Source organism: Fistularia commersonii, chromosome 26 (genome assembly GCF_037954325.1).
Source record: "Fistularia commersonii isolate RoL2024-O1a breed Wild chromosome 26, RoL_Fcom_v1.0, whole genome shotgun sequence".
In the NCBI taxonomy this organism is placed as follows: Eukaryota; Metazoa; Chordata; class Actinopteri; order Syngnathiformes; family Fistulariidae; genus Fistularia; species Fistularia commersonii.
The window spans coordinates 12,452,623-12,477,484 of NC_141309.1; the positions used below are offsets into that span (position 1 = coordinate 12,452,623).

The 24,862-nt window shown below is 39.0% G+C and overlaps 1 protein-coding gene across 6 annotated transcripts in view; it reads left to right on the forward strand.

Moving 5' to 3' along the window:
- The first annotated feature begins 1,578 nt into the window (after positions 1 to 1,578).
- Positions 1,579 to 24,862, forward strand: part of gapvd1 (GTPase activating protein and VPS9 domains 1) — a 28,629-nt gene continuing 5,345 nt past the window's right edge. The window contains exons 1-19 of one of the 6 annotated variants that reach the window (XM_086174004.1): positions 1,579 to 1,727; positions 8,212 to 8,430; positions 9,533 to 9,800; positions 10,662 to 11,234; positions 11,317 to 11,400; positions 11,507 to 11,641; positions 12,579 to 12,771; positions 13,362 to 13,442; positions 14,633 to 14,790; positions 15,115 to 15,244; positions 15,978 to 16,103; positions 17,226 to 17,399; positions 20,010 to 20,147; positions 21,381 to 21,512; positions 22,137 to 22,256; positions 22,542 to 22,619; positions 23,414 to 23,760; positions 23,897 to 23,984; positions 24,785 to 24,817. In XM_086174004.1, coding sequence (XP_086030130.1) covers positions 8,246 to 8,430; positions 9,533 to 9,800; positions 10,662 to 11,234; positions 11,317 to 11,400; positions 11,507 to 11,641; positions 12,579 to 12,771; positions 13,362 to 13,442; positions 14,633 to 14,790; positions 15,115 to 15,244; positions 15,978 to 16,103; positions 17,226 to 17,399; positions 20,010 to 20,147; positions 21,381 to 21,512; positions 22,137 to 22,256; positions 22,542 to 22,619; positions 23,414 to 23,760; positions 23,897 to 23,984; positions 24,785 to 24,817 — 3,043 coding nt within the window. In that variant the 5' untranslated portion in view covers positions 1,579 to 1,727; positions 8,212 to 8,245. Of the gene's footprint in view, positions 1,728 to 8,211; positions 8,431 to 9,532; positions 9,801 to 10,661; positions 11,235 to 11,316; positions 11,401 to 11,506; positions 11,642 to 12,578; positions 12,772 to 13,361; positions 13,443 to 14,629; positions 14,791 to 15,114; positions 15,245 to 15,977; positions 16,104 to 17,225; positions 17,400 to 20,009; positions 20,148 to 21,377; positions 21,513 to 22,136; positions 22,257 to 22,541; positions 22,620 to 23,413; positions 23,761 to 23,896; positions 23,985 to 24,784; positions 24,818 to 24,862 lie in introns of all 6 variants that reach the window. The other 5 variants (XM_086174003.1, XM_086174007.1, XM_086174008.1 and 2 more) reach the window with 5 other exon arrangements.

Below are 24,862 nucleotides of genomic sequence, written 5' to 3' on the forward strand. Positions count from 1 at the left end.
GCAGTGATGCGGACTGTGTAACGGTCTGTTGTGGTTAAGAGGGAGCTGAGCCAGAGCGCAAAGCTCTCAATTTATCAGTCGATCTACATACCCACCCTCACCTATGGTCAAGAGTTGTGGGTAGTGACCGAAAGAATAAGCAGATACAAGCAGCCGAAATTAGTTTTCTCCACAGGGTGGCCGGACTCTCCCTTAGAGATAGGGTGAGAGTGAGGAGCTTGGAGTAGAGCCGCTGCTCCTCTGAATAGAGAGGAGTCATATGAGGTGGCTCGGACATGTGGTCAGGATGCCTCCTAGACGCCTCCTGGGGGAAGTATTCCGGGCATGTCAATCTGGGAGGAGACCATGGGGAAGACCATGGGGAATATAATATAATATAATATAATATAATATAATATAATATAATATAATATAATATAATATAATATAATATAATATAATATAATATAATATAAAGTATGTTAGACTGGTGCAGGACATGTATGCTAGTTGTTAGACAGTGGTAAGGGTTGCTGTTGGTGTAACCTAAGTGCAAGGTGAAGGTGGGACTTCATCAGGGATCAGCTCTGAGCCCATTCTTGTTTGCAGTGGTGATGGACAGGCTGACAGATGAGGTTAGACAGGAAGCTCCACGACCATGGTGTTTGCAGATGACATTGTGATCTGTAGTGAGAGCAGGAAACGGGTTGAGGAAAATTTAGAGAGATGGGGGTATGCTCTGGGAAGGGTAGGAATAAAGATTCATCACAGCAAGTCAGAATATATGTGTGTGAATGAGAGGAACCTGGGTGGGACAGTGAGGGTGTAGGGAGTGGAAAAGATGTAAAGAAATAGGTTCAAGCAGGTTGGAATGGGTGGAGAAAAGTATCAGGGGTACCAAGCGATAAACTATTAGCCAGAATGAAAGGAAATGTGTACAAGACAGTGGTGTGACCATTGATGCTGTATGTCATACAACACACAGTGTATGGCCTAGAAACAGGGACATTGACGAAAAAGCAGGAGGCAGAGCTGGAGGTTGCAGAGATGAAGATATTGAGGTTTTCTTTGGAAGTGACGTGGATGGATAGGATTATGAATGAACAGCACATGTTAGATGTTTTGGAGAGACGGTCAGAGAAGTCAGACTGAGATGGTTCGGTCATGTTCAGAGGCGGGATAGTGAATATATTGGTAGACGGATGCTGGAATTGGAGCTGCCAGGCAGGAGGTGTAGAGGAAGACCAAAGAGAAGATTTATGGATGCAGTAAGAGAGGATATGAAGGTAGTTGGTGTGAGAGAGGAAGGTACAGAGAATAGGGTTAGATGGAGAAAGTTGATTTGGTGTGACGACCACTGAAGGGGAAAGCCGAAAGAATAATATAATATAATATAATATAATATAATATAATATAATATAATATAATATAATATAATATAATATAATATAATATAACATAATATAATATAATATAATATAATATGATATAATATAATATATGTTGACGTTATTTAAACGCTTTTAGTCCAACTCTAGGTTATGGTGGACTCGCCCTTTACTACGCCGTCGCGCATGCGTGTTTCTACGGTCTCCTCGTGATGACAGCAAATGACAGTACTGCTCGTTCATGCAGAAGTCAGTGAGAGACGGCCAACCGCTAACAAACATTTCCTCCAGTTAGAGTGATCTTGTGATCAGCTGTGTCCAGGGGCACTGTGAATAACCAGTACACGCTCACCACGTTTGGTAAGTCACTACGTTAGAATTGTGTGCTATTTTGCTTACTTTGTGGCTTGCAAGCTAAGCTAACGAAGCCCACTAGCCTGCGTTAGCTTGCCGTATTTGCCTTGCTGAGGTTAGCAGACTTAAGTTGGTGAACGTTAGTAGGCTAATGTTTGGTTAGCTAGTTCACCACTTCACCCAGAAATCAGCGTTAATATTAGTCCCTCGTTATTGAGCTTCAAAATGAAGCTATGGCATCATTACGTCTCTTTTTGTCTAAAATACTAAAGCTCACCTAACGAAGCTTTCTTGGTGTATGTGGTGTGATCTCCAAGTCGTCTGGTATTAGTCTGAACTATTTGTTACCTTAGCAAGCGTTAGCTGACACCAACCAAATCTTTCAATCTCGGAGTTGTTGGCTAGCTAGCGCTCAGACGGTGGATGGCATCCCTTAAGTATTTAATCTTACAGGGCCGTTTTCCCACCTAATTTTCAAGGCGTCAGGCATAACAATTGTTGTCAATTATTGTCATAACAATAAATGTTACAACAATGGAAAATGTTGTGAAGTTTTTATAAGGAAACACCTGCCGGTTTCGCTAAAATGAATTCATTTATAACATTGATAAGTTACAACAGTGTTTGTGTTTTTATTCAAAGTGCTCAATATTCATCAGCAAATATGAATCTTAAGTTGAGGTCAAATTTATGTTGCTGATTTTATAAAGTAATCACCTTTGTTGTGATCTAAAAATATATTCGAATGCCAAATTCCATGAATGCAGCGAACTGGCATCCAATATAATTTTCTATGTTCCAAACTCACACCCAGCACAGGAGCTGTTGCTGATGTTTGCATGAGGTCTTTAACTAACAACTCTTTTTCCCTGTGAACTCCTGTGCATCAGTAGAGTTTTATGTCACTCTTAACATTAAGTGTATGGTTCCATATATTTAAAAGCTCATATTTAAAATGTGCATGACTGCAATTAATCCAAGTGGACAGGCAACATAATGGAAATAACTGTTGCTAGATCTTGCCAAAAATGTTTCCAGAAATGTAAATATTTTCCCAATTTGTCCATTTGACTATTCCATTGAAGTGCCATTCAGATTATGTGCCTCCTGCAAAGTTGGACTACCATTTATTTGCCTTACAGTCATTCTCTTAGTTGAACTTAAAAACTTAGTTGACATACCAGAAATGACCCTCTATTTTGTTGTCACCTTTCTACCCCTGCCCTCACTGTCCTAGCTCTTGTGACATTATCACTGATTTTGAAGCTACAGTTTTGCACATCCCTTCTCTTGTGATAGATTTTTGCCAGGCGATTAAACAAAAACTATATTTGATAGGACTTTTGAGAAAGTAGTTGTATTGTTTGAGGACTCTCAGGAGCTAAACCACCTCTGGCATATGCATAGCAGCAAAAACAAACAAAAAAAAACAATTCTTATCTCTCAAGATTGGAAAGTGAGTTAAAAAATAAAACAGATTTTACACATGATGGGATATGCAAACTTCTTCTAAATGTTTATGGGGTTGATATGCTATTGTTAATGCTACATATGATGATTAGTCATTGCTCATTATTGCAGCATGATGCTCTGTATTGTTCCAGGGCCTGCAGGCGTGCAGGCAAGATCCTGGGTTACCCCTCACGCGGACACTGACTTTTTGAACCACTCCCCTCTGGCAGGAGGTTACGGTCCATCAGGACCAAAACTACCCGCCACAGAACAGTTTCTTACTTTTGGCAGCCTACCTTATCAATAAAGGCCCCGGTCCCCTGTTGACACTATCCCAACCCCTCCATTGCACTAATTTGCACTGCTTTGCACAACCAACCACAATTACCCTGATTTCACTCTTAATTTATTTAATGCCTGTTACACGTAGTCTGTTTAGCACTGTTAACCAAAGCTAGTTGTAAAATTACTTGGCAATTAAAGCAATTCTGATTTTGATTCTGATATGGCACTTGACATATTTCATGCTAGGCCATTGGGGATTAAACTACGTTTTTAAGTGAAAGTTTCACAGCATGAGTGAAAGTGTGTTTCATAAACGCAACATTGTAAGTCTATAAAAATAGTAGCAGGAGAAAACCCATGAAAACATTCACAACAAAGTTAATGAGACTGAACATGACCCTGCTGAACCCACTGAAGTTAGTAGATTCAGTGTATAAAGCACAGATGTATTACACATCAGATATGTTGCAAACAGTGTAATACATTCCAAAAATAGAGGAAGGCAAGAGTGCTGGCTCTAAAACTATGACTCCATTTCACATTATTTGTCAGTATTGCTGTTATGTTGTTATTAGCCAGTGTGTTCTGACTCAGGAGTATCCAACCGTCAGTATTGGATGTTTAGTGATTGTGAGACTTTGGGATATTAAGAATATTAACCTGAAGGGTCTCTCTGCATCTTTGCTTGCTTTTGATTTTTAGCATTAATATAATAATAGTAATAATCGTAATACATTTTATTTCAGGGCCCTTACTCGACACTCAAAGAAACTGTACAGGCATATTCATATACACAAAATACAGATTTAAAAGAAGAAATAAAAAATAAATACAATACATTGACACAGTGATAAAAGTAAGAAAAAAATAGCACCTGTTTTACACAATGAAGTCTCAGTCTTCTCAATATTTGTTCAGATTACACATTCAACTATTTTCATGGACCATTAAGATTTTCAATCCTCTGTAATCCCCTTTTCTACAAAAACAACTCAAATTGATAGCATAAAGACTTGTATTTGCAACATTTTTGATGAAACATGTTTTCTCAGTTTTAAGTGGCTCATATTTCTCCTTTTAAAGTGCACCTGGTTACTGGACAGAGCCATTAAGGTTAATGAACTAATACTAGCCTTTCTCTAAAAACAATGGAAAATGCCTGTAAAATTAATCACCTTAATGTATTAGTACTGGGGTTTCACCATGTTCTATATTGGACTGTTTTAATTTCTTAACTTTTACATTGTCTGCGTTTCAAAAGAACAATCAAGGTAACCCAGTTTAAATTTCCCTAATCTGACTGATTCTGCTGCTCTCCTAGACACTGAAGCAAGGTGACAGGAAGTTATTGACAGATGTAAGAAAATGAATGTTTTTGTTTGTTTTTTGTTTTCTTTCCGGAACAGTCCATCAAGGCATAGTTTGTGGGGAGTATAATCTAGTAATTTACATAATATTTTTGTTTCATTAATGCTAATTTGCTCATCCCTTTACAATTCATGTGGCCGGGCAATTCCTCCACATATTTATACATTCAATTTCCGCAAATGACAAAAAACATGTATTAAAGTAAATGCAAAAGTACATATTCAGTTAAGGTTGAATGATGCTGCCTTAACTCATTCATTATACTATTATCTTTATAATACACTCTAGGACTTGATTACAGTTAATGACACAACTTTCTGACACAACCTATAATCTGGCCATGCTGCATTAACATTGTAACATATTGAAACAGGTGGTATACACTCACATGTACATTTGTGTGCCTAGCGTCACAAGAAAGGGAAGTATGAAGAGAATGTTGGTCTACAACCACTGGAACGGAATTAGCATATCAATTAAATTACGGTTGATGAGGCAGATATATCAGAGGATATGCAGTTTATGTAGCGTGTCCACCTTTAACTAATACATTTAAATGGCTTTATTGCCTCTTTGGTTTACGCCTGCAGTTTGTTGTTTTTTTTTGTCTGGGAACTGTGTGGTGAAAAAGCGCCATTTGATGCTGTTACTCTGCTGTCATAAATCATCATTTATCCTCTGAATATAAGCTATTCACTCTGTTTGGAAGCATCCGTCCTCCAACCACAACAGTTCTTGTGTAGCTCAGAAGGTTGTAGATGGGAGTTTTTTACAGGGCTAGATTTTTGGTTTCTCTTCTGCTTTAGAGTTCCCCATTGCTACCCACAACTGACTCACCAGGTAATCCAAATGGTCTGATTGTATTGGCGCTTGGGGATGCAGGAAGCCATGACAAATTACAGTCCACCTTTCTGTGAGTCACCTCATAGCTATGTAGCGTTTTTATTTCAATTCAAGTATGAAAAGAAATTGCGAAGCAAGGAGATCACTGTATATGCTCTTTTCAAAATGTACAATTAAGCAATTTTAGTCACATTTATTGTAAATATTAGCTGTCCCGCTTCCGAATTACAGCGGTAGTTATGTTAACGCGAGAAAATGATGAAGTTTATTTGTGATGATGTGGTGTGGCAGATACATTTATCAGGAGCCAATTAAGCTCAGAATACAAGGTTTTATAAGCATACAAGAACTCTGCTTGTAGCAGTTGGTCCTTTTGAACATGAGCTTCACTAGTAATGGTAATGTTAGTGCAGTAATCTTATTCTTCTTGGTTTGCCAAAGGAATTCACTGATCCCAGTATTGTATGTTTAAATCAGCATAACCAATTTAATTTGCCAGGCTTTTCAACTTTAATGCCGTGGTTGTCTTTTAGCTTGTGAGTAGTGACACTGCCTCCCACGTCATTCCATCTCTGAGGCACCCCCCCACCCCCAAGAGCCCAACTCTGTAGTGAAAGTCTGTGTTATCAACTAGGCACAAAGAGACTTTGTGCAAAGGATTCCCCAAGAAATCAGTCTAATTTCATGCTCTCAGCTCATATTGCATGCTGTGACTCTGTATAAACTGCAAAGGGTAAAGTAATTTGCATATTATGCCATATTGTGTTGTCTAAGGCTTGTGAAAAACGTTCTTTTGTGTCCGTGATGCAACTAATCACTTCCTCTGGATGATGTCAGTATCATGTTTTGCTCATTTACGTAGGTTACAGATGTAAGATTTTCCTATTTAAAAACAGAAGTCTACCCCCCCAAAAAATCGAGGCAGCAACATTTGATAATCATAGTCCATACTCTGAAAGACTGGTCTTTCCAGAACTTTACTTTTTAATTTTGCGTAGACATTGCATTAGTGTATTAAGCCATTTTTTCTGTCTCCACAACACAGTCAGACAATGGAAAGAAATCATTGGTCAACATGGAAAAAGCTTGATAACATTTTGAGGATTTAGTAAGAAAAAGTTTGGGCAAGTTAGTCATAAAAATTAACATTCATATTAACATGGGGTGGGTCATAGAGGGTTTATACAACATTCTTAGGAAAGGTTTTACATCTTCTAAATGGACAACATGGCTGAGCTTTGGAGGTACTTTACACAGGTATTGTAGGACTGTATGATTAAGCAAAACTATATGTTAACCAATTCAATCATTATTAGCTCATCCCGCACTATTCTTGCTATCGTTGGGCGATAGGAAGTGTTCACCCTGGGCCAGTCGAGCACACGGCCCATGTAGAGAAATACAACCATTCTCACATCTGTGCAATTTAGGACCTCCAATTACCTATTGCATTTTTTTTTTTCGGACTGTGGGAAGAAAACGGGGAACCTGGAGGAAACCCACGCAGACACAGGGTAAACATGCAAACTCCATACAGAAAGGCCGCCTGTAAGGATCAAAGCAGGGACCTTTTCAAAACTATATGAATTAAGGTTTTCTGTTTTGTTTTTTTCATGTAATGTTTGCCGGACCCTGTAGGTGACTTTTAATTATGCTATGTACATTGCTGTATGTACATAGCTCTGAAGGTTATGTACTCATCAACAACATCATACAAAAATGCCTACCACAAATTCTCTTTAAGTAAACATGACTTGTATGTGCATTTTATGTGCAGATCCTGGACAAAGATATGTAAAATATCAGTACCTCTCCTAAGTCTTGATATACTGGTGGATCACAAACCATCCAAGTAGCAAACCACCTCCTTGTGTGAAATAGCACAACAGCATTACGGACATGATCATGATGACTGATATGTGTTCTATGTTAGTTTCCAAAATAGTCAGATAAGTGTTGTCTGAAAAATAATTTTTTTTTGATAGATTATTAGTTAAGATATTCTATAGATAATGTCATTTTAGTTAGGAATTTGTGGGAGGATTGCCCTCCGGTCATTTTTTGCCGTTATATGCTGAAAATACAACTGTGTTTTCAACATATTGTTTTATGGTGTTGGTTCCTTCTTGAGAAGCTGCTCATGACAGTAAGTGGAGCAGAAAAGATTCAGATAAAGAAATAGAGTTTTAATATCTAATGATAAATAACATGAAAGAATAAAGTTGATACTTTGGGAAGAGGCAAACAAGCTGATCTGCAAAATCATTTCATCCAAATATTTTTTTTATAAACACTCTTTTTGTTCATTAAAAAATTATACTCAGAGGGAATTATCCCTCTGAGTGAGATGTTGCATAATATGAGACGTGATGCTACCTCCACCACATTACCATTATTAGCTTACCAAACACATACTGCATTTTTTACTGCAGTAATAGTGTTGGTTTCTCCATTATTTTATACTGACCTACTCAATTAAGATTTTGTCTATATTTCCATTTGTTTACCTAAACCATCATCTCTTCTGTCCTTTGTGCTGAAGTTATTTACCTCCCTGGCTGGCTGAGCTGGTGAAAATGGTGAAGCCAGACATCCACACTCTGGCCCACCACCTGAAGCAGGAGCGGCTGTATGTAGCATCCGAGAAGCAGCTGATCCAGAGGCTCAATGGTGATGTCCTGAAGACAGCAGAGAGGCTCTACCGGGCTGCCTGGATTGCCAAGCAGCAACGCATCAATCTTGATCGTCTCATTCTCACAAGGTCAGAAGAACCATAAGGATCTTAAGTAGTCAATAGAAAGTTCAAGTATTTCTTTAATGTGCTGCTTTCCATCCTCCCCCCCCCCCAAAAAAAAATGCTATGAGAAAATGGGCAACAGCAAACATTATTTTTAATGGAAAAACTTCATGCCATTCTTCTTTTTGTCAGCTTTGCAACTTTTGAAAGGATTTGTTTTTTACAAAAGATTTTACAAAATATATTTTTTTTTACAAAAAAATTACATTCAGGTCTGAGTAGCACTTTTTTTGGGAGGGTGTGCTTTGTCGGTATCTTTCAGTAGTGAGATACAACTGTGACTGTGAAGTATGTCACAATTTTCAAAAATGGACAAGTAGAGAATTGTCCTCGTGCTTTTTTCAATTTTTTTTTCCAGTAACTTTCCCCAGCTATTTTGTATTTTTTCGATGGTGGACACTAAAGAGTTGGCAACCACCCCTGGCACATTGTTGCGGGGGTTGGTTGCCCATTTGTTAGAGAACTTGATGAAAATTCCTTTACATGCATGACAGCACAATGCTTCCAGGATGTTTTGGTTGCAACATTTGACTCCCAGCACACAACACATTGGTATGCTGATAGTTTATTTTGGCCTTAACGGATCATAAATTAACTACTGCACTTCAAACACGGATGGATGTAGCATAGCATTTCACTGAGACTGGAAGTTGGTTGAAATATTCATTTCGACTTTAATTTTAAGTTATATTTGCCAGGAGCCTTCAATCAAATAAAATGTAATAATGTGAACTTTCTGTTCTATCTTCGTCTTGAAAAGAATGTAAAAAGAGCGAATTGTGGCTTTTGAAGAAGTTACGAGCATTTATCAAAATGATCTGTGATGATAATAATACAACTTTGTGACAATAATGTAATGTTAAGAGGTAATATTTTCACTTTTCACATTACAAGACTTTGCTCTTAAGCCTGGAAAAACCCCCAATCATTTGGGTGTTCCAACAGTAGATAAAGAGCCAGAGCAGCAACTCCATAATTCATGAATGCATTGGGGACATTTACAAAACTGAACACGCTGGATAACATATCATGCCATGTTTTTTTTGTCTCCTTTTTGTTTTCACAGTGCGGAAGCCTCTCCAGCTGAGTGTTGCCAACATGCCAAAATGCTGGAAGATACACAATTTGTTGATGGCTACAAGACACTGGGCTTCCAAGAGACGATCTATGGTGAATTCCTGGCCCGGTTAAGGGAGAACCCCAGATTGGTGGCATCCTGCTTGGTTGCAGGAGAGAGGCTGAACCAGGAACACACTCAAGGGGTTATCCATACAGTCTTCACCTCCCTTTATGGGAATTGTATCATGCAGGAGGATGAGAGCTACCTACTACAGGTATGGTCTTTTCTGTAAATATTCTAGAAATTTTGCACAAACACCACTGTATTTTGACCAAGGCACATTAGCAGCTCATATATGTGTGTCCTAGACCCCCATGCCATAACAATCAGGCTTATTAGCTTGTCGAAGTGTTGTTGAGCAAGATATTGAACCCCTAACTGTTCCCTTGGTGCTGTTCCTTAGCTGCCTTCTGCTCATGGTGCATCTGTGATGGGTTAAATCCAGTGATCAAATTTCACTGATGTTTATGCTCTATGTATAACTGTATGTGACAATAAAGGCATTTCTTCTTCTTCTAGAAACTTATTAGTTTTTTATTTGTATCAAAAAGCCTTAATCTTTTTTTAATTATATATATATATTTTTTTTTTACTGTGCATATTACAGTATGACTGTTGCACATGTACTCGTTGTGGGGTCAAGGCTAAAAATATTTCTTATTCAGGTCTAATCTTGTTCATTTCTTTCAGTTAAGCAAAATTTTCTCATTTACCTTGGTTCTTAAATTTCCAGTGTATTAAAATTATGTTTGGCAGTGGTGTCTCGTATTGATCCATAGTATTTTTATTTCAGACTTATTCAGTACTGCACTCAAGCCTCTGAAGTGCTCATATAAATACTCTCTCCTGACAGCAATTTGCTGTCTTCATATTCTTTCTTTTATTTGCACAAACCCAGGGACACTTGCTACAACTTTTATTATCATTACCTCCAACAGTTCAAATTTTTTCATTGACTTGTGACTTTAGTACCACTTATTGTTTCATCACAAGGTCAATTTAGGCCTTAACTGTCACATTCATATGGAATTGTTGTACCCTCTTCATTTTTTTTCTTTCTTAACATCTCTTTTAGGTGTTGCGGTACCTGATAGAGTTCGAACTGAAGGAAAGTGATAACCCACGGCGTCTCCTGCGACGGGGAACCTGTGCCTTCAGCATTCTTTTCAAGCTCTTCTCTGAGGGCCTGTTCTCAGCTAAACTCTTCCTCACTGCTACCCTTCATGAACCCATCATGCAGCTGTTGGTAGAAGATGAAGACCACCTTGAAATTGACCCAGGGAAAGTGACAGAGCGCTTAACTACAGTCCAGCAGGAACGCTTTGGAGAGAAGGGCTCTGAGGTTTACAAACTAAGGGTGCAAGCAGTGGTAGAGGCCAACGAAGCCAAGTTGGTTGCTCTGGTGAACAAATTTATTGGTTACTTGAAGCAGAATACATACTGCTTTCCCCATAGCCTTCGTTGGATCGTGTCTCAGATGTACAAGACTTTGTCGTGTGTGGAACGTCTTGAGGTGGGTGAGGTGCGAACCATGTGCACCGATCTTTTGCTGACCTGCTTCATTTGTCCAGCTATTGTCAACCCAGAGCAGTATGGTATCATCTCAGATGCCCCCATCAATGAAGTGGCCCGCTTCAACTTGATGCAGGTCTGTGGTACAAGAGGATTTTTCTTTTTTCTTATATATAGGAGATTTTATCCTTTACATTGACATGATTTTTATCTGATAGGTGGGTCAGCTTTTGCAGCAGTTGGCCATGGCTGATGATGATGCAGACCCAAGGCGGAAAAGCTGTTTGTCCAAATTCGATAAGGTGAGTGATGCAGATGTTCTCTTGTGGTCTACGTAATTGTAGTTGAGATCGAACAAATTACAAGTCTTAGTATTAAAATGTTATATTTATTGAACTGTCTCTTCAGACTTGTGTTGCTGCCTTTCTGGATGTTGTGATTGGGGGAAGAGCAGTTGAGACACCACCTATGTCTGCAATGAACCTTCTAGAAGGCTTAAGCAGGACTGCAGTCTATATTACACATAATCAGCTGCTGGCACTGGTGAGTTGTTTGGCATCTGATATTCAAAACAGCAGGATTCTGATTAATCCATCTTAGATCAATAATATGAATATGAATTATATAATAATAAACATTGAACGATTTCCCAGTGTGGCTACTATTTTGTACAGACTGAAATTATTTTTATAGAACTTTGAAATGTTGCAGTATTGACAGTAAAGTTAGAGTTTTTATTATGTTGCAAACATATAGAGGATTGACATTGCGTTTCTCTTTGACCCACGGTGTAGATAATTGACAAATATTATATTTCTAAATATATTTATATTAATTTTCAACATGTATGAGCACACTGTAGGCAGTTGACTTGCTGTTAATCAGATTTTTCCAAAAATTGTTTCCATTTCTCTGTGCGTCATTTTCTTGGAGTACAGAACATAATACCCACTTATGAAGGATATGTATCGTAGCGATCATCCCGCTTCCTGATTCAGTACCTCACCTGTTCTCAGAAAGAAACTGGAAGTTGTCCAAAATAGGAACTGGAATTCAGAACTTGCTGAGAGAATTCAAACTGGTCCATCTTCAGATTTGTACCGCCACCTCTCAGCCCATTGCATCAACAGTTTTTTCTACATCATTATTCTGCATTTGTATTCTGCATTTGTGGCCATGGAAGTCCCATTTTCCTTGATATTTTATCGGGGAGAATCATCCAACAGTATCATACATTTTTTATGTGAAAGACCAAAACAAAACCTAATTTATGAATCTAAATGTGATTCTGAATACATTGGACTACAATGTCATTATACATGAGAAACCTTTGCAGTTGAATTCGGATGGGAATTTGACTTGATTATTAATTCTCTTATGAATGTTGATGTACTGCTTACACCGTTGATGATTTTTTTTTCAGGTTTTATGACTATAATCACATTTTTTTTTTTTTTTTTTTTTTCAAAAATTTGAACAGGTGGATTTTGTGCGGAGTGTGACTTCAGGAGACCACCTTCGAGAGGAAGAGCACATGGCACTAGAAACTCTGTTGGCCAATGTGCCCCAATCGCGAACTGTGAAGAGCAACAGCTTGGAACTTACCCCTTCTAACACCCCTCAACTCTCACCGGCCACAACTCCTGCCAATAAGAAGAATCGACTCCCCATAGGTAACTGCTTGCTCTCAGGCCTTTTTCTTCTTCTCATTTTGCTATCTTCATTGAATGATAACCTCAGTATGATATAAAGTCATGTAGATCCAATGTCCGTTTTATGTTATAAAAATAAGACGCTATGAAAACAGAAGAGAGACATAAAAGCTATATTTAATCTAATGAGAGGCACAATAAACAAGTTGAGTGGAGATGGTATTCAAAGGCCTGGTTTATAGAACGCTAATGAGCTTCTTCTCAGCTTGTTATGAAGATAATTAGCCTGGGCTGGATTGAGGCTCAATTACAGAAATGACAACTCATAAAATTACCAACTATAAATGAATGCATTTTAATTGGAATAGATGGAAAACATGCAAAGACTACAGTCATTAGCATTTTCCAGACAAACTATCCTTTAGCCACTCCCTTGTGATTAAAAAGGATCCACTTAATCTAGTTTATCTGAAATACTCCTTCCAGTATATAAGATCATGACCGAAAACATTAAACTTGAAATACCTCTGAATTCTGAGATACAATTTGTAATATTCCAACATGTTACTTTTTCCTTCTCCTTCCCTCCTTTGCTGCCAATGATTGACCAGGACAACACTTAGCTGCTATAACATCTTGGGACTCCACAGCTACCACTCTCTCTGCTCACATTCCATTAGTAACCCCTTTTGGTGGGTACTTGTCTGTTGTCGTAGAGCTTGAAAGATCATAACCTTTAACTATTATTTCTTGTTTCATTCAGCTGTTAGATAGTGACCTCAAGCATCACCGCATGCAATGAGCACCAACATAGCCACTTTCCCTCACCACTAATTTTAGTGCCATTGTACATATGCTTTCACCATGCCTGCTTTACCTTGCACAGTGCCTTGGTCCATCATTCCGGCAAGGATGTCCCACTCCCTTTATTTTTTTCTCTTTTACGCCTCATGTCATATTATTGTTATAAATTACTGGATCGTGATTACTTGCAGTTTTCATAAAAACAACCAGTTTTAAAAGCGATTAATTGAGTGAAATGTGTCTGTACATCTGTTATGTGTAAATTGATTATAATAGATTGAAGAACAGAAAATGGGACATCCAATGCCAGTGTAGATCAACTTGTTCAATAGTTTAACCTTATAATAATAAGTAATAGCCACAAAAAGACGTGAAATAAACAGAGCCAGTCTGGATTATGGTGGATTATGTGATGTTTAGCTGTACTCACTACCAGACCTGCCTTTTTAATCCTGTTTACAAAATGGAAGCACATCTTTACTCCTTCATCTGGATTGGCATATTAAGATTGTTTAGAGTTGGTTGTGAAAAGCAACCAACCTTGTGTGAACACAAGAATTCTGTCTGTTTGATGTGTTAATGTTGGCTTAATTATGTTCACAAACACTAAAGGGGGACTGACCTGCACAATGACGTTGTGAAAAAGACTTTTGCTGTGTTTGTGTTATATAAAAAAGCAAAAGGATGAAATCATCACACCATTTTAGAATTACTATTAGAGTAGTACACTTGAAGTACTTAATAAACATATTGTGTGTGATTATGTTTCAATATACAACATGTTAATGCAAGCAGTGAAATTTAATATGCCTCTGTGGCTTGAATTTCAACTGAAGGGTCAATAGGTTACTCTTTTTAATTCTCTTTCCAGGTAGAAATGACACAAAGATATACTGGATGAGTCTCTACACTTAATGTCCCGCTTTAAGATTTTTTCTTTTCTTGATAAAATTTATTTTATTCTTCAGTGCTCTTCTAAAATACCACACAGGATTTAATGGCAGTAACGTATTACACATTCTATTTGGTTTCTAGTGTCTCACAGTGATAATTTAATAATTCCCTCCCACTCAAGCAGCTGCTGCTCGCAGCCGCAGCCGTACCAACATAGCCCAGGAGGGGGAGGCAGAGGCTAGCTCCCAAGAGTCCTTGCATGAGCTGGTGCCAGAGGAAGTGCTGGTGGTATCCCTCGGAACTGGCCCTCAGACTGTCCCTGGAATGATGTCAGAGAATGAGGTAATGTGACTTGAATTAATGCACTCATTTGCAGGAGAGCTGATGTAATAAACTCAATGTCATATTTTTACTGTTGCCAAAGGCGAACATGATTTCTTAGAGCTTGTGCTATACTTTAGTGCTTTGTCTGTGGTTTAAATGTATAAGTGATAAGATATCTTTTATGTAATGTCAGGCTAACTCCCAGTTTCAGGTTAAATAGTTCCCTGCCCTTTTTAAACGATGCCGTTACTCTTACAGGAATGGCAAAATTAACATTTGGCATTTTTGTTGTATATTAAACTGTTTTCAATAAATACTCCTCCCTTCTGTTTGGTGTTCCAGGTTCTAAACCTGCAGATACCGGATGGGGCCCAAGGAGATGGCCATGCAGATGACACAAAACTGCATGGTAAACCAGACAAAACCCTGCGCTTCTCCCTCTGCAGTGACAACTTGGAAGGCATCTCAGAGGGTTAGTTGTCTGTCTTCTGAGATATGAAGCAAAAGAAATGCTCAGAGTCCAGCTTCACACCAAAGCTAGCAGCCAAAGCTTTTCTATCACATTTTGTTGATTGCCACTAGATACACAACCACACTTGAGATTTCTAAGATTAAATATTAATAGATAACATCTTTCTTATTATTAGCCTGATTTTTATTAGCAATAGACTCGCAAATGTTTGCCTTAGAATTTTTCCGTGGTTTCTCAGGTCAAATATGCCTAATTTTCACAGAGCTGCATTGCTGTAAAGACACTGTCATGGAAGTCTGTCTAAAGAGATCAATGACATATCTTTTAAAAATGCCCCAAAAAACAAAAAAAGTGGTTTCTTTCAGTGGAACTTGACACTTGGCCAAAAGCCATCTGTAGTGAATGTCATTGATAATCTGTATCTGGGGTTTTTAAGACCAAGTAGAATGACCTCAGCTTCATATTAGTTTAATTTCAGGTCAGGTTTTCTGGCCTTTATGTCTGTAAACCTTACTTCAGCCTTTCTTTATTTCTTTTTTTTGTTTTCTTCACACATGGCTACGTTGACAAATAAAATCAAGTAAAAGTGTGTTCTCCATGATCCGAGAATCTGAAACAAGTCCTGCACCTACTTTAAATCATTAAATGTATATTACATGAGACATGTATATTATTATTATTGTTGTTGTTGATGTCGTTATTATTTTATTATTGTTATTATTTTTATATTTAGGTCCGTCTAATCGTTCGAACTCTGTGTCATCTCTGGACCTGGAGGGAGAGTCTGTTTCTGAGCTCGGAGCAGGACCATCAGGCAGCAATGGAGTGGAGGCTCTACAGCTTTTGGAGCATGAACAGGGTTTGCTTGTTGTTTTTTGAACCTTATCTTAAAGCAACCATCGGTTTGTTTTTCTTTTTCCATCTTAATTTAAGAGCAGGGTTGTCTGGAGTGATATTTCACATCAGTCCATGTAATGGTGTCTCTCAAAAATTCTTTATCAGTTTTCATCCAATAAGCCAAAGTGCTCTCTTCTAAATAGAATACTTTTGGCATTTGTTGTTTCTGTACTCTCTGAAATATCTGAAAGCATTTTTACAATAGTCATCACACTCTTATGAAACGTTTAAAATTCCTCCAAATTGTATGTACCGGTATATATAATGTATGATTTATGTGCACAAAGTTAAGTTAAAGGTAAGTCTCAGGGTTTCACTCTTTGTCTAAGCCTTTGAAAACTGCCTTTGTGTGGGTAGAATCATCTACAAAAGTAGATGCATCTGCCCAAAAAGGACACATGCTAATATATTTTTTTCTCTCATTGTTTTTTTTCTCTTTCATCTTTTCATTCATTCATGCTTTTTTACATAAGCTATATGCTGTTTTGTGCATGCTGAACATGCACAACTTGCCCACCAGCCTTTGCTTTAATTTCCTTAAAAATCTCAGGGGAAACCTTGCAAAATATTGCTATTTAATTACATCAAACTGTACTAGAAAGACAGAAGTACTACCATTTGCACAAAAAATATCCTAAAGAGAAAGAGGCTTTATATCAGGAAGTCCATGAAAATTTCAGTGTCCACTAGCACTCAGTTTTTAGCAGTTGCAGAGTGAATCTGCATTAGGGGATTTTGGGGAAACTTACTAAGTCTGGGGAAAAAAGGATCTAATCATATATTGAGTGTGTTTTTTGAGAGACACATTATAAGTGATTCTTGTCAAAATCGTCTTGTCGTGGTACCTGGACTTGAATTTCTTCACTTGAATACGTTCCAGCATCATCCGAGGGGCTTCGTCAGTTCAGCCTATCAGATGAACGTCTTCAAGTGAACAAAATTCAAGTCCATTTGCCACAACAAGAAGATTTCGACAAGAATTCGTCATGACCTGGATGACTGAGAACCTCCACAAACATGATTATAAATTGATGATACATGATAATGTTCTGGTTTTGTTTAATGTACTACATTTCCTATTTAGCAACCACTCAAGACAACTTGGATGATAAACTGCGCAAGTTTGAGATCAGAGACATGATGGGCCTGACAGATGATCGTGACATCTCCGAGACAGTCAGTGAAACATGGAGCACTGATGTGCTTGGAAGTGATTTTGATCCGAACATGGACGAAGATCGGCTGCAGGAAATAGCAGGTGGGGATTGTGTTAACTATTCATTCAATTATCTCTGGTATTTCCTAAAGGTCTGCATCAGTTATATAAGTGACTGGCCTTAAAAAACAGTTTTATATTAGATTAAGGGTATCCGTCAACCTTAGCCTTTGATTGTTGAATTAGTGCGAAACGACAACACCTTGTGGTACATGGTGGAAAAAGCATTGATGGAAAGACGTTCAGCTCAGGTTATTCAACGAAATCCGCATCAGTTGCAAATGACAGTTATTCAATAGAGTGATTCATGCAAAGACAGAGAGTGACACGTGTAAAGACGTGTAATGTGAAAAGGGACATAAAATTCCAAGCTTATACTAACTGTTATCACCAAAGGTTTGTTTCACCAGTCGAAGATTTGTCACATCATGCCAAATACCACCCGACCATGTTTGACTTAGTGCAAGAGAACCAGTACACAAAGAGAAAGCATTGTCTTGTTGGTATTGGCTCTTGTCTTTTACTGGTATCTGGACACGGCATTTATAATCTCTATACACATTGTTTATCAAGGGGTTTGGCAGCATGTGCCACTGTTAACATGATCTTCATCTAAAAGGAAGTGTATTGACCAATCCTTTGATAGTGACTAATAAAGGATATTTGAGCTGTGCATTGCAATTGAAAATGGATGTGAAATTTGAATACAGGAAAAATGTGAGTAACTATTGGATTTAGACAAATCATTCCCTTTGATTTTTCAGAGCTTTGGGCTTCACAAGCAAGTCCTCCAAACAGACTTTTCATCTCAGCAAAAGCTGTATTGTTTTTGCTCATCATGTGAAGTATATAAACTGTGCATTCAATCTGCTGGGTTGATGACAGCCATCTAGTTTATTTTGGGGGATGGGGGCAAAACTCTGACACAGAATCAGACTTTTCCAGATGCATATTTGTTTGTGTTCTAGTGGCTGTTAGCAAGTTCTCCTACTAATCCTACCCCTTATGAAATAATGGCTTGCGATTGGTTCAGCAGGGGTGAAGATGTGAGAAATCAGACTGATCTGGAGGTGGGCGTGATGGATCTGAATAATACAATTAATTTGAGTTTGGCAGTTTTTTGTTTGAGTAAGATTAGCTTTTTTTGACTATCGCAATATATGGGCTGATTAAGTTGCATTATCGTTTTTGCGGACCTACGCAGTCATTTAAAGTGAATCCACATTTAAATTGATATTGAATTCTGACGAGTTTCCACACCCCCATCATCCTGACTCCTGCCTAAATTCTTTTTCTTTCACCGCCCACCCCCTGCCCATCTTCCTCCTTCTACCCCTCTATCCTCCCTTTCTCTCTCCGTGTCTGACATTCATTCAGTCCCTGCAGTCTTATTGACCTTGGTTCCTTCTCATTTGCATCCACCATTTTTCATTCTTTGGAATATGGCGTTAGGGGACTTTTCCATCATTAAGTGAATTTACAGCGATTTCCTTATGTGTTTTCTCCAAGGGATTGGGTTATGAGATGCACATTAAATATCCATTAATACCTCATTATCCCACTGATAAGATTACCATGATAATGAGGCAGAAATTCTAATTGTTTCACTTCTTGTTGTGCCACTCATTTAATCATCCACCTGAAAGACAAGTACTCTGCGCCCCTACCTTGAAGACTGTAAACACGGGACAGCGGGATAGAACTCACCCACTGCCAATGAGAGCCCTGCCCCTGCCAACATCAGTACACACTGTTGCCGGCTGCTGGCATGCATTGATGCTCATGGTGTGTGTTTCATGAAGTGGAAGCATCGTGGGCTGAGGGGTGAGGTCACCACAGGCCAACTTGCGGGTCTTGAGCCTTGGTCACTGACTCTTACTAACACCTGCTTGCTCTTTTCCCACTCCTACGCTTTCTTCCGCCTTGTTAAATTGTGTCTGCCCAAATGGAGACAGAGGGACACTGCTCTGAGGACTAAACGGGAGCATGGGAAAGCTGTAATTTGGTTGTGAGTAATGCCAGGCCTTATCAACAGCTCAAAGTCAGGGCCCTGGAGACCAGGGCAGGGTGAGATATTACATTAACCTCTGACCTTTGGCACAGCTATATATGTGCATGTGGGTCCAAGGATGTAATACGTGACCTCTAACTCTCTGTGTCTCTGAATGCAAAGCTCCACAACTCTGAAATTAGCTGAAGTTTATTTGATGTTTCTGCTGATCTCAGGCCACTTTACAATGTTGTTTAGAGGTCATAACTTTTGCTCTGTCAGTATTTGACGTTTGATTAATACTTTACTTGTAGTTCTTTAATCTTTACAATTATGATATTTTTCAGTTGTTTCTCATTGTAGATATCAAGAAATATGAATATTTTACATTGTGTATTTAAATATATATCTATTTTTGAGATGATAAAAAACAGTTTTGCTTTGAATGTTAATATCATGTTGCATGTACCACAGAGATACAATTGAATGTTTTAGCATTTTCAAATTCATACACCGGTGATTTTAAACCAGTTAATATTATATTCTGCTAATCATGGAATATTGATTAACCATTCTGCCCTGACAACAAATACGTAATTCAACATTACCTCAGACTGAGTATGATGCAAATGGGGATAAAGTCCTTGTTTACCTGTTCTCAGGTGCAGCTGCAGAGAATATGCTTGGCAGCCTGCTTTGTCTCCCCGGCTCCAGCTCAGTGTTGCTCGACCCATATGGCTCTACAATCTCTGAGACGACAAGTGAGGCCTGGAGCGTGGAGGTCCTGCCCAGTGACTCAGGTGGGTGATCTTGACTGGTCATGTCTTGGATTTTGTTTTGTTTCCCATTGCAATTGTTAAACTCTCTATTCCAATGCGGCCATGAATTAGCTTTTAAATGCATTCATATGCACATTTGCCTGACTTTTGTGGGGGCTGGGAGAACAGGTGTGGTTACATTGCGTTTTAAACCAAAAATGTACGCTTGCATCTGTCATCATATTTCTATGCACTTGCCTGTCTTTCAAGGCAGATCCATATGTGTCAGTAAAAGGCAGCTCAGGGTTTCCTTAGAGGGCTCACCAGGTGTGATTGCACCTGTGGTGGAGCAATGTGGAGAGAAGCACAAGGACAACAGCTGTCCTTAGTCAGTTTACATGGTGTCAGTTGTTCTCCTGGCTTTACTTTACATTGCATTGCTCAACCTGGTTTGCACATTGTATCTTGCTATGACAATAGTAACATGCCATCAATAGTTCTTTAGTTTTGATAAAGTTTAACTTCCCGTTTAAATACAGCTTCTTAAATTTAATATTGTACTTGTATAGGGTTAATGTAAATAAATAGAGCTTTTATCAGTAACGTATTATGTTATGCCTAGCTCATCCATTCAAAAAGGCAGTGCATTGTGAAATTTGCAGAGTTTTTAATAGTAGTGTTAAGCGTGCTTTTGAAAAGCTCGTGCCTTATGTTAACTGCACTTGTACACCATTTCAATATGTGCATTATGTGCTATGTAGAAAGGACATGCATGAGTGTCTTGATTGCTTTTTGGTCCGTTTGCTGCTTCTGTTCTGCTCAGTAATATCACAATCAGAGTCTTCCTTCAAGTAGAGCGCTTGTTTCATGGTTCGGCAGCAGAAAACTACACTCTGAAGACCACTTCAGCAACACATTATTACTAACGAGCATGCAAATGAGTATGCCTGTTAGTATGGAGCCTCTGGGTTTGACCCAATAGCTCCATTGGGCCACCAAAGAATTGGGCATACTTGCTTTATGGTTTTGTTTGGCAGTTATCAGACATGAGAATGTATGCTTTGTTTGATTTCACACATATGTGCACACTTGACTTACAGCTAATAGTAATGGAGGGTGGTTTGGTGTCACAGAATGACCATTCTGCCCAGCCAAAACTACGGTTTTATTTAAATCAGACTTTCAGCTACATTACCAGCAAGAGTCCCTGTTGTTTCTGAAAAGTTAATATTTCTGTATTTTTTTTCCGTGTGTTTTGTGATACATTTAAAGAAGCCCCTGACCTGAAACAAGAGGAGCGGCTGCAGGAGTTGGAAAGCTGCTCAGGGGTTGGCAGTACCTCAGACGATACAGAGGTTCGGGAGGTCAGCTCGAGACCAAGTACTCCAGGCTTAAGTGTGGTCTCAGGTATAAATATACCAGCTCTATCACTCAACACGTCCTTTATACACAGTAATGTAATTGCATTTTATCTCTCTATAACACTAAGTAATATATCTTGCTCTTCCATTGTCACTTTTTTTTTTAATTTAATGTTAAATCCTCTAAATTTCATTTATATTTAGAGCAGTAATGGGCCCCAGCATTGAGGGGTCAGTGGGAACATTTCCTAATGAAAGAGTTTAACACTGATTATCTTTTCAATGGTTTCAGGTGAATATGCCAGCAACATGTACTTGAAGTAGTATTTCAGATTAAGGAGCTAGTGTTGGCACTCCTGGCTCAGTGCACAGGAAATTACCCCTAGGGATCTAGCCGATTGATAGTCTTCATCAGATGATCACTCTTGTCTCTATCTCTTCCCTGACCCATGGGAGCTTATGCTACCAATTCAGTGTCCCCAATGTGTTCCTGTCTGTGAGACACTGTGCAGTCTAAAATTAAATATATTCCTGTGTAGAACATGCAGGTTATCTTGTTAAAATCGCTATAGTGGCCAAGCTGGGCATTTGGCTGCAGACTGAGGTGACACTGAGTTTGTTTCATCCTGAATGTCAACAGCACTACATTTTTGCTGTTTTCACACCGCAGGTATCAGTGCAACCTCAGAAGACATCCCCAACAAGATCGAGGATTTGAGGTCAGAGTGCAGTTCGGACTTTGGGGGCAAGGACTCTGTCACCAGTCCAGATGGGGAGGAGTCAGGACATGGTAGGTGCATTCATATCCTCATTAGGCCAGTTAACCCATTAGTGCAGTGAAACAATCAGCCAGAGCTTTTCATTTCATTTGATTTCTTTTCTTAACAGTTGCATTTTTTTCAGTTGAAGTGATGTGTTAAACGATCTTAGATAACAGAGTGGGGAGTAGCAATGGCCAAGTTTGAAAACTTCATGCAATGATACTTTTTTAATCTAATGGTAATGCACACCTGTGTATTACTGGTTAATTTAGTAAATTGTTTTAATTAGTTGATATCCTCTTGTGTTATAACAGGAGTACACCATCTGACATCACCACCCTCTCATGCTGATTCCTTACTGGCCATGTTCGATCCCCTCTCCTCCGGTGAAGGTAATTTGCTCTTTCATAATGCTCAATAGCCAATCACAGTTAGCAGTGGGTATCATTAAATCCTGACCCTAATTATCTGCACTCTAAAAACAGCTTGAGGTCAGCAAAATTAAAAGTGTGATCGTATCTCTTAACACTACTTTTGTATCAGTTTGAGACTCCCTTAAGATCCCGGTATTTGTTCCATCATTTTGTGGATTCTGTTTGCAGTAAAGGTAGACTTAATTTGAGGGAGGAATGTGGTTGTGTGTCTGTGGCAAGGTGAAGGGATGACAGGTTGAGAGACCTCACTCCAGGCTCTTTGGCACTGTCCCCTTGTCCCACTGTGCTCATGATACAAGGCTGCCATTGGAAGCTTTTCAGAAGAGAGAGTCTACCCTTGGAACAGGTGGCCTACCTTCACCTAGGGCTCATCTCCCACTAACATCTCTCTTTAGCACTCTTCCCCCCTTTTTTCAGGTGTTTTTTCCCGCTGTTTTTGTGGAATTGTGCAGCTACTCAGAAAATAAAACTGCCATTCTACTACAAAAACATATTTCAGTTTAAATAAACTGAATTAAAACATCTATCTAAAAGAGTATATTCTATAGCAAGGCATTAAGAATGATAAATTATCTTTGTGGATAAACATTTTTTTCTGTGTGGGTGGAAAGTAGCTCATTTATACATGATTGCGAATGAAAAAGTCTATGTAGAAGTGGATGTTCAAATATATTTGTTTCGAAAAATAAATACAAACATTATGTATCAGAAATACATAAGGTTTTTTTATTCTGTCCTTATTTCCAAAAAAGGATCCTCAACTGGAACTATTGTGCGTCCAAAAGTGCATTATGCAAGGCCCCCTCACCCACCCCCTGACCCCCCAATACCTGAAGCCAGTGCCCTGGGGCAGGAGCACCGCCACTCACTCTTCATGCCACACTGCTTGGCTCAGGCTGAGCTGGAGCACATGAAGCAACGCCACTCCTTCCCTGACCGGCTGGTCCGTAGCCGCAGCTCTGACATTGTTTGCCCAGGCCGCCGGCCCACCAGCGACCCTGGCCTTAATCGCCGTGTCGCAGGTGAAGAGCGTGACCCAACTGGGTCTTTCGCTTTAGGGGCGTCCTCGTCCCCCAGTAAGGACTCCCTGAAAGGAGAGGTAACCATTTGCTGCTCATTCTATTTAGAAATACCTTGAAACATTATGTACTATTTGGGGTAGCCATTTCCTTTTTGTTCTAAAACAAAACAAAAAATCTACTTGCTGATGAAATCATAACTTTTCGATTTCCAAGGCTGATGACCGAAAAGACAGTGACGATGAAAAGTCTGACCGCAATAGACCATGGTGGAAAAAACGTTTTGTGTCAGCCATTCCCAAAGGTAAGGATGCAGGTCATTTCTAGCATGTTTTTTTTTTTTTCTGAAACTGAAATATCAACTGTGCCATGTTTGAGAGTGGTGTTTGATTGCAGTGCTCCTTTATTTTTTGGTCCTGAAAAAATGCTCTCTTAATCACAACTGACTGGAAAACATCACACTTTAAAGAGCAGAGCGAGAACCAATTTATAATGTGAGAAAGAGAATGATGATTTATGTTGTCCACACTGTTGCTGATATTGTAGAAGGAAAATGTTTCTTGTTGTTAAAGTTACTCCTGAGACGTGTCCGGGCCCTTTTCTATCACATCTCTCTTGCTGCAGATTTATAGAGACTGTTCAAAGCTAATCAGTCATCAGAGGAGCTTTAGATGTGTAGATTGTATGGCTGTAGCCCCCCCAGCAGTGCTGTCAGCCAGCAGCTAATGGTCATTAGATAGACCTCTCTGTCATCAGCACTGATAGATGACACATCTCTTGTTGCTGTTCCACTCTACAACCATATCTCGTATATCCGTCCGGGAAATAATGAGCTCTGCCCACATGCAATGACTGCTTATTACTCCTTGAAATAATTGTTTCTTAAGTAAACATTAAATTGATATTCATAAACTGTAGGACTGTGAACTCGTGAAAAAAAAAAGCAATGAAGAGCGAAAGAGTTGACTCGTCCAGTGTACAGCCAACTTCTATAGGGTCTTATGTGTTTGTCCTGTTGCTTTTCGTGGTGATGCACAGTCAGTTGTCCCGCAGACAGGCAGGCTTTGTGTGATAGGCCAACCCTGTATGTTGTGTTCCTCACAGTGCTGTATTGGACGGCTGAGAGTGATGTTCCAGGTAACACTTTTCTACCGTTGTCATTGAGCTAGCTTTACCGCTGGA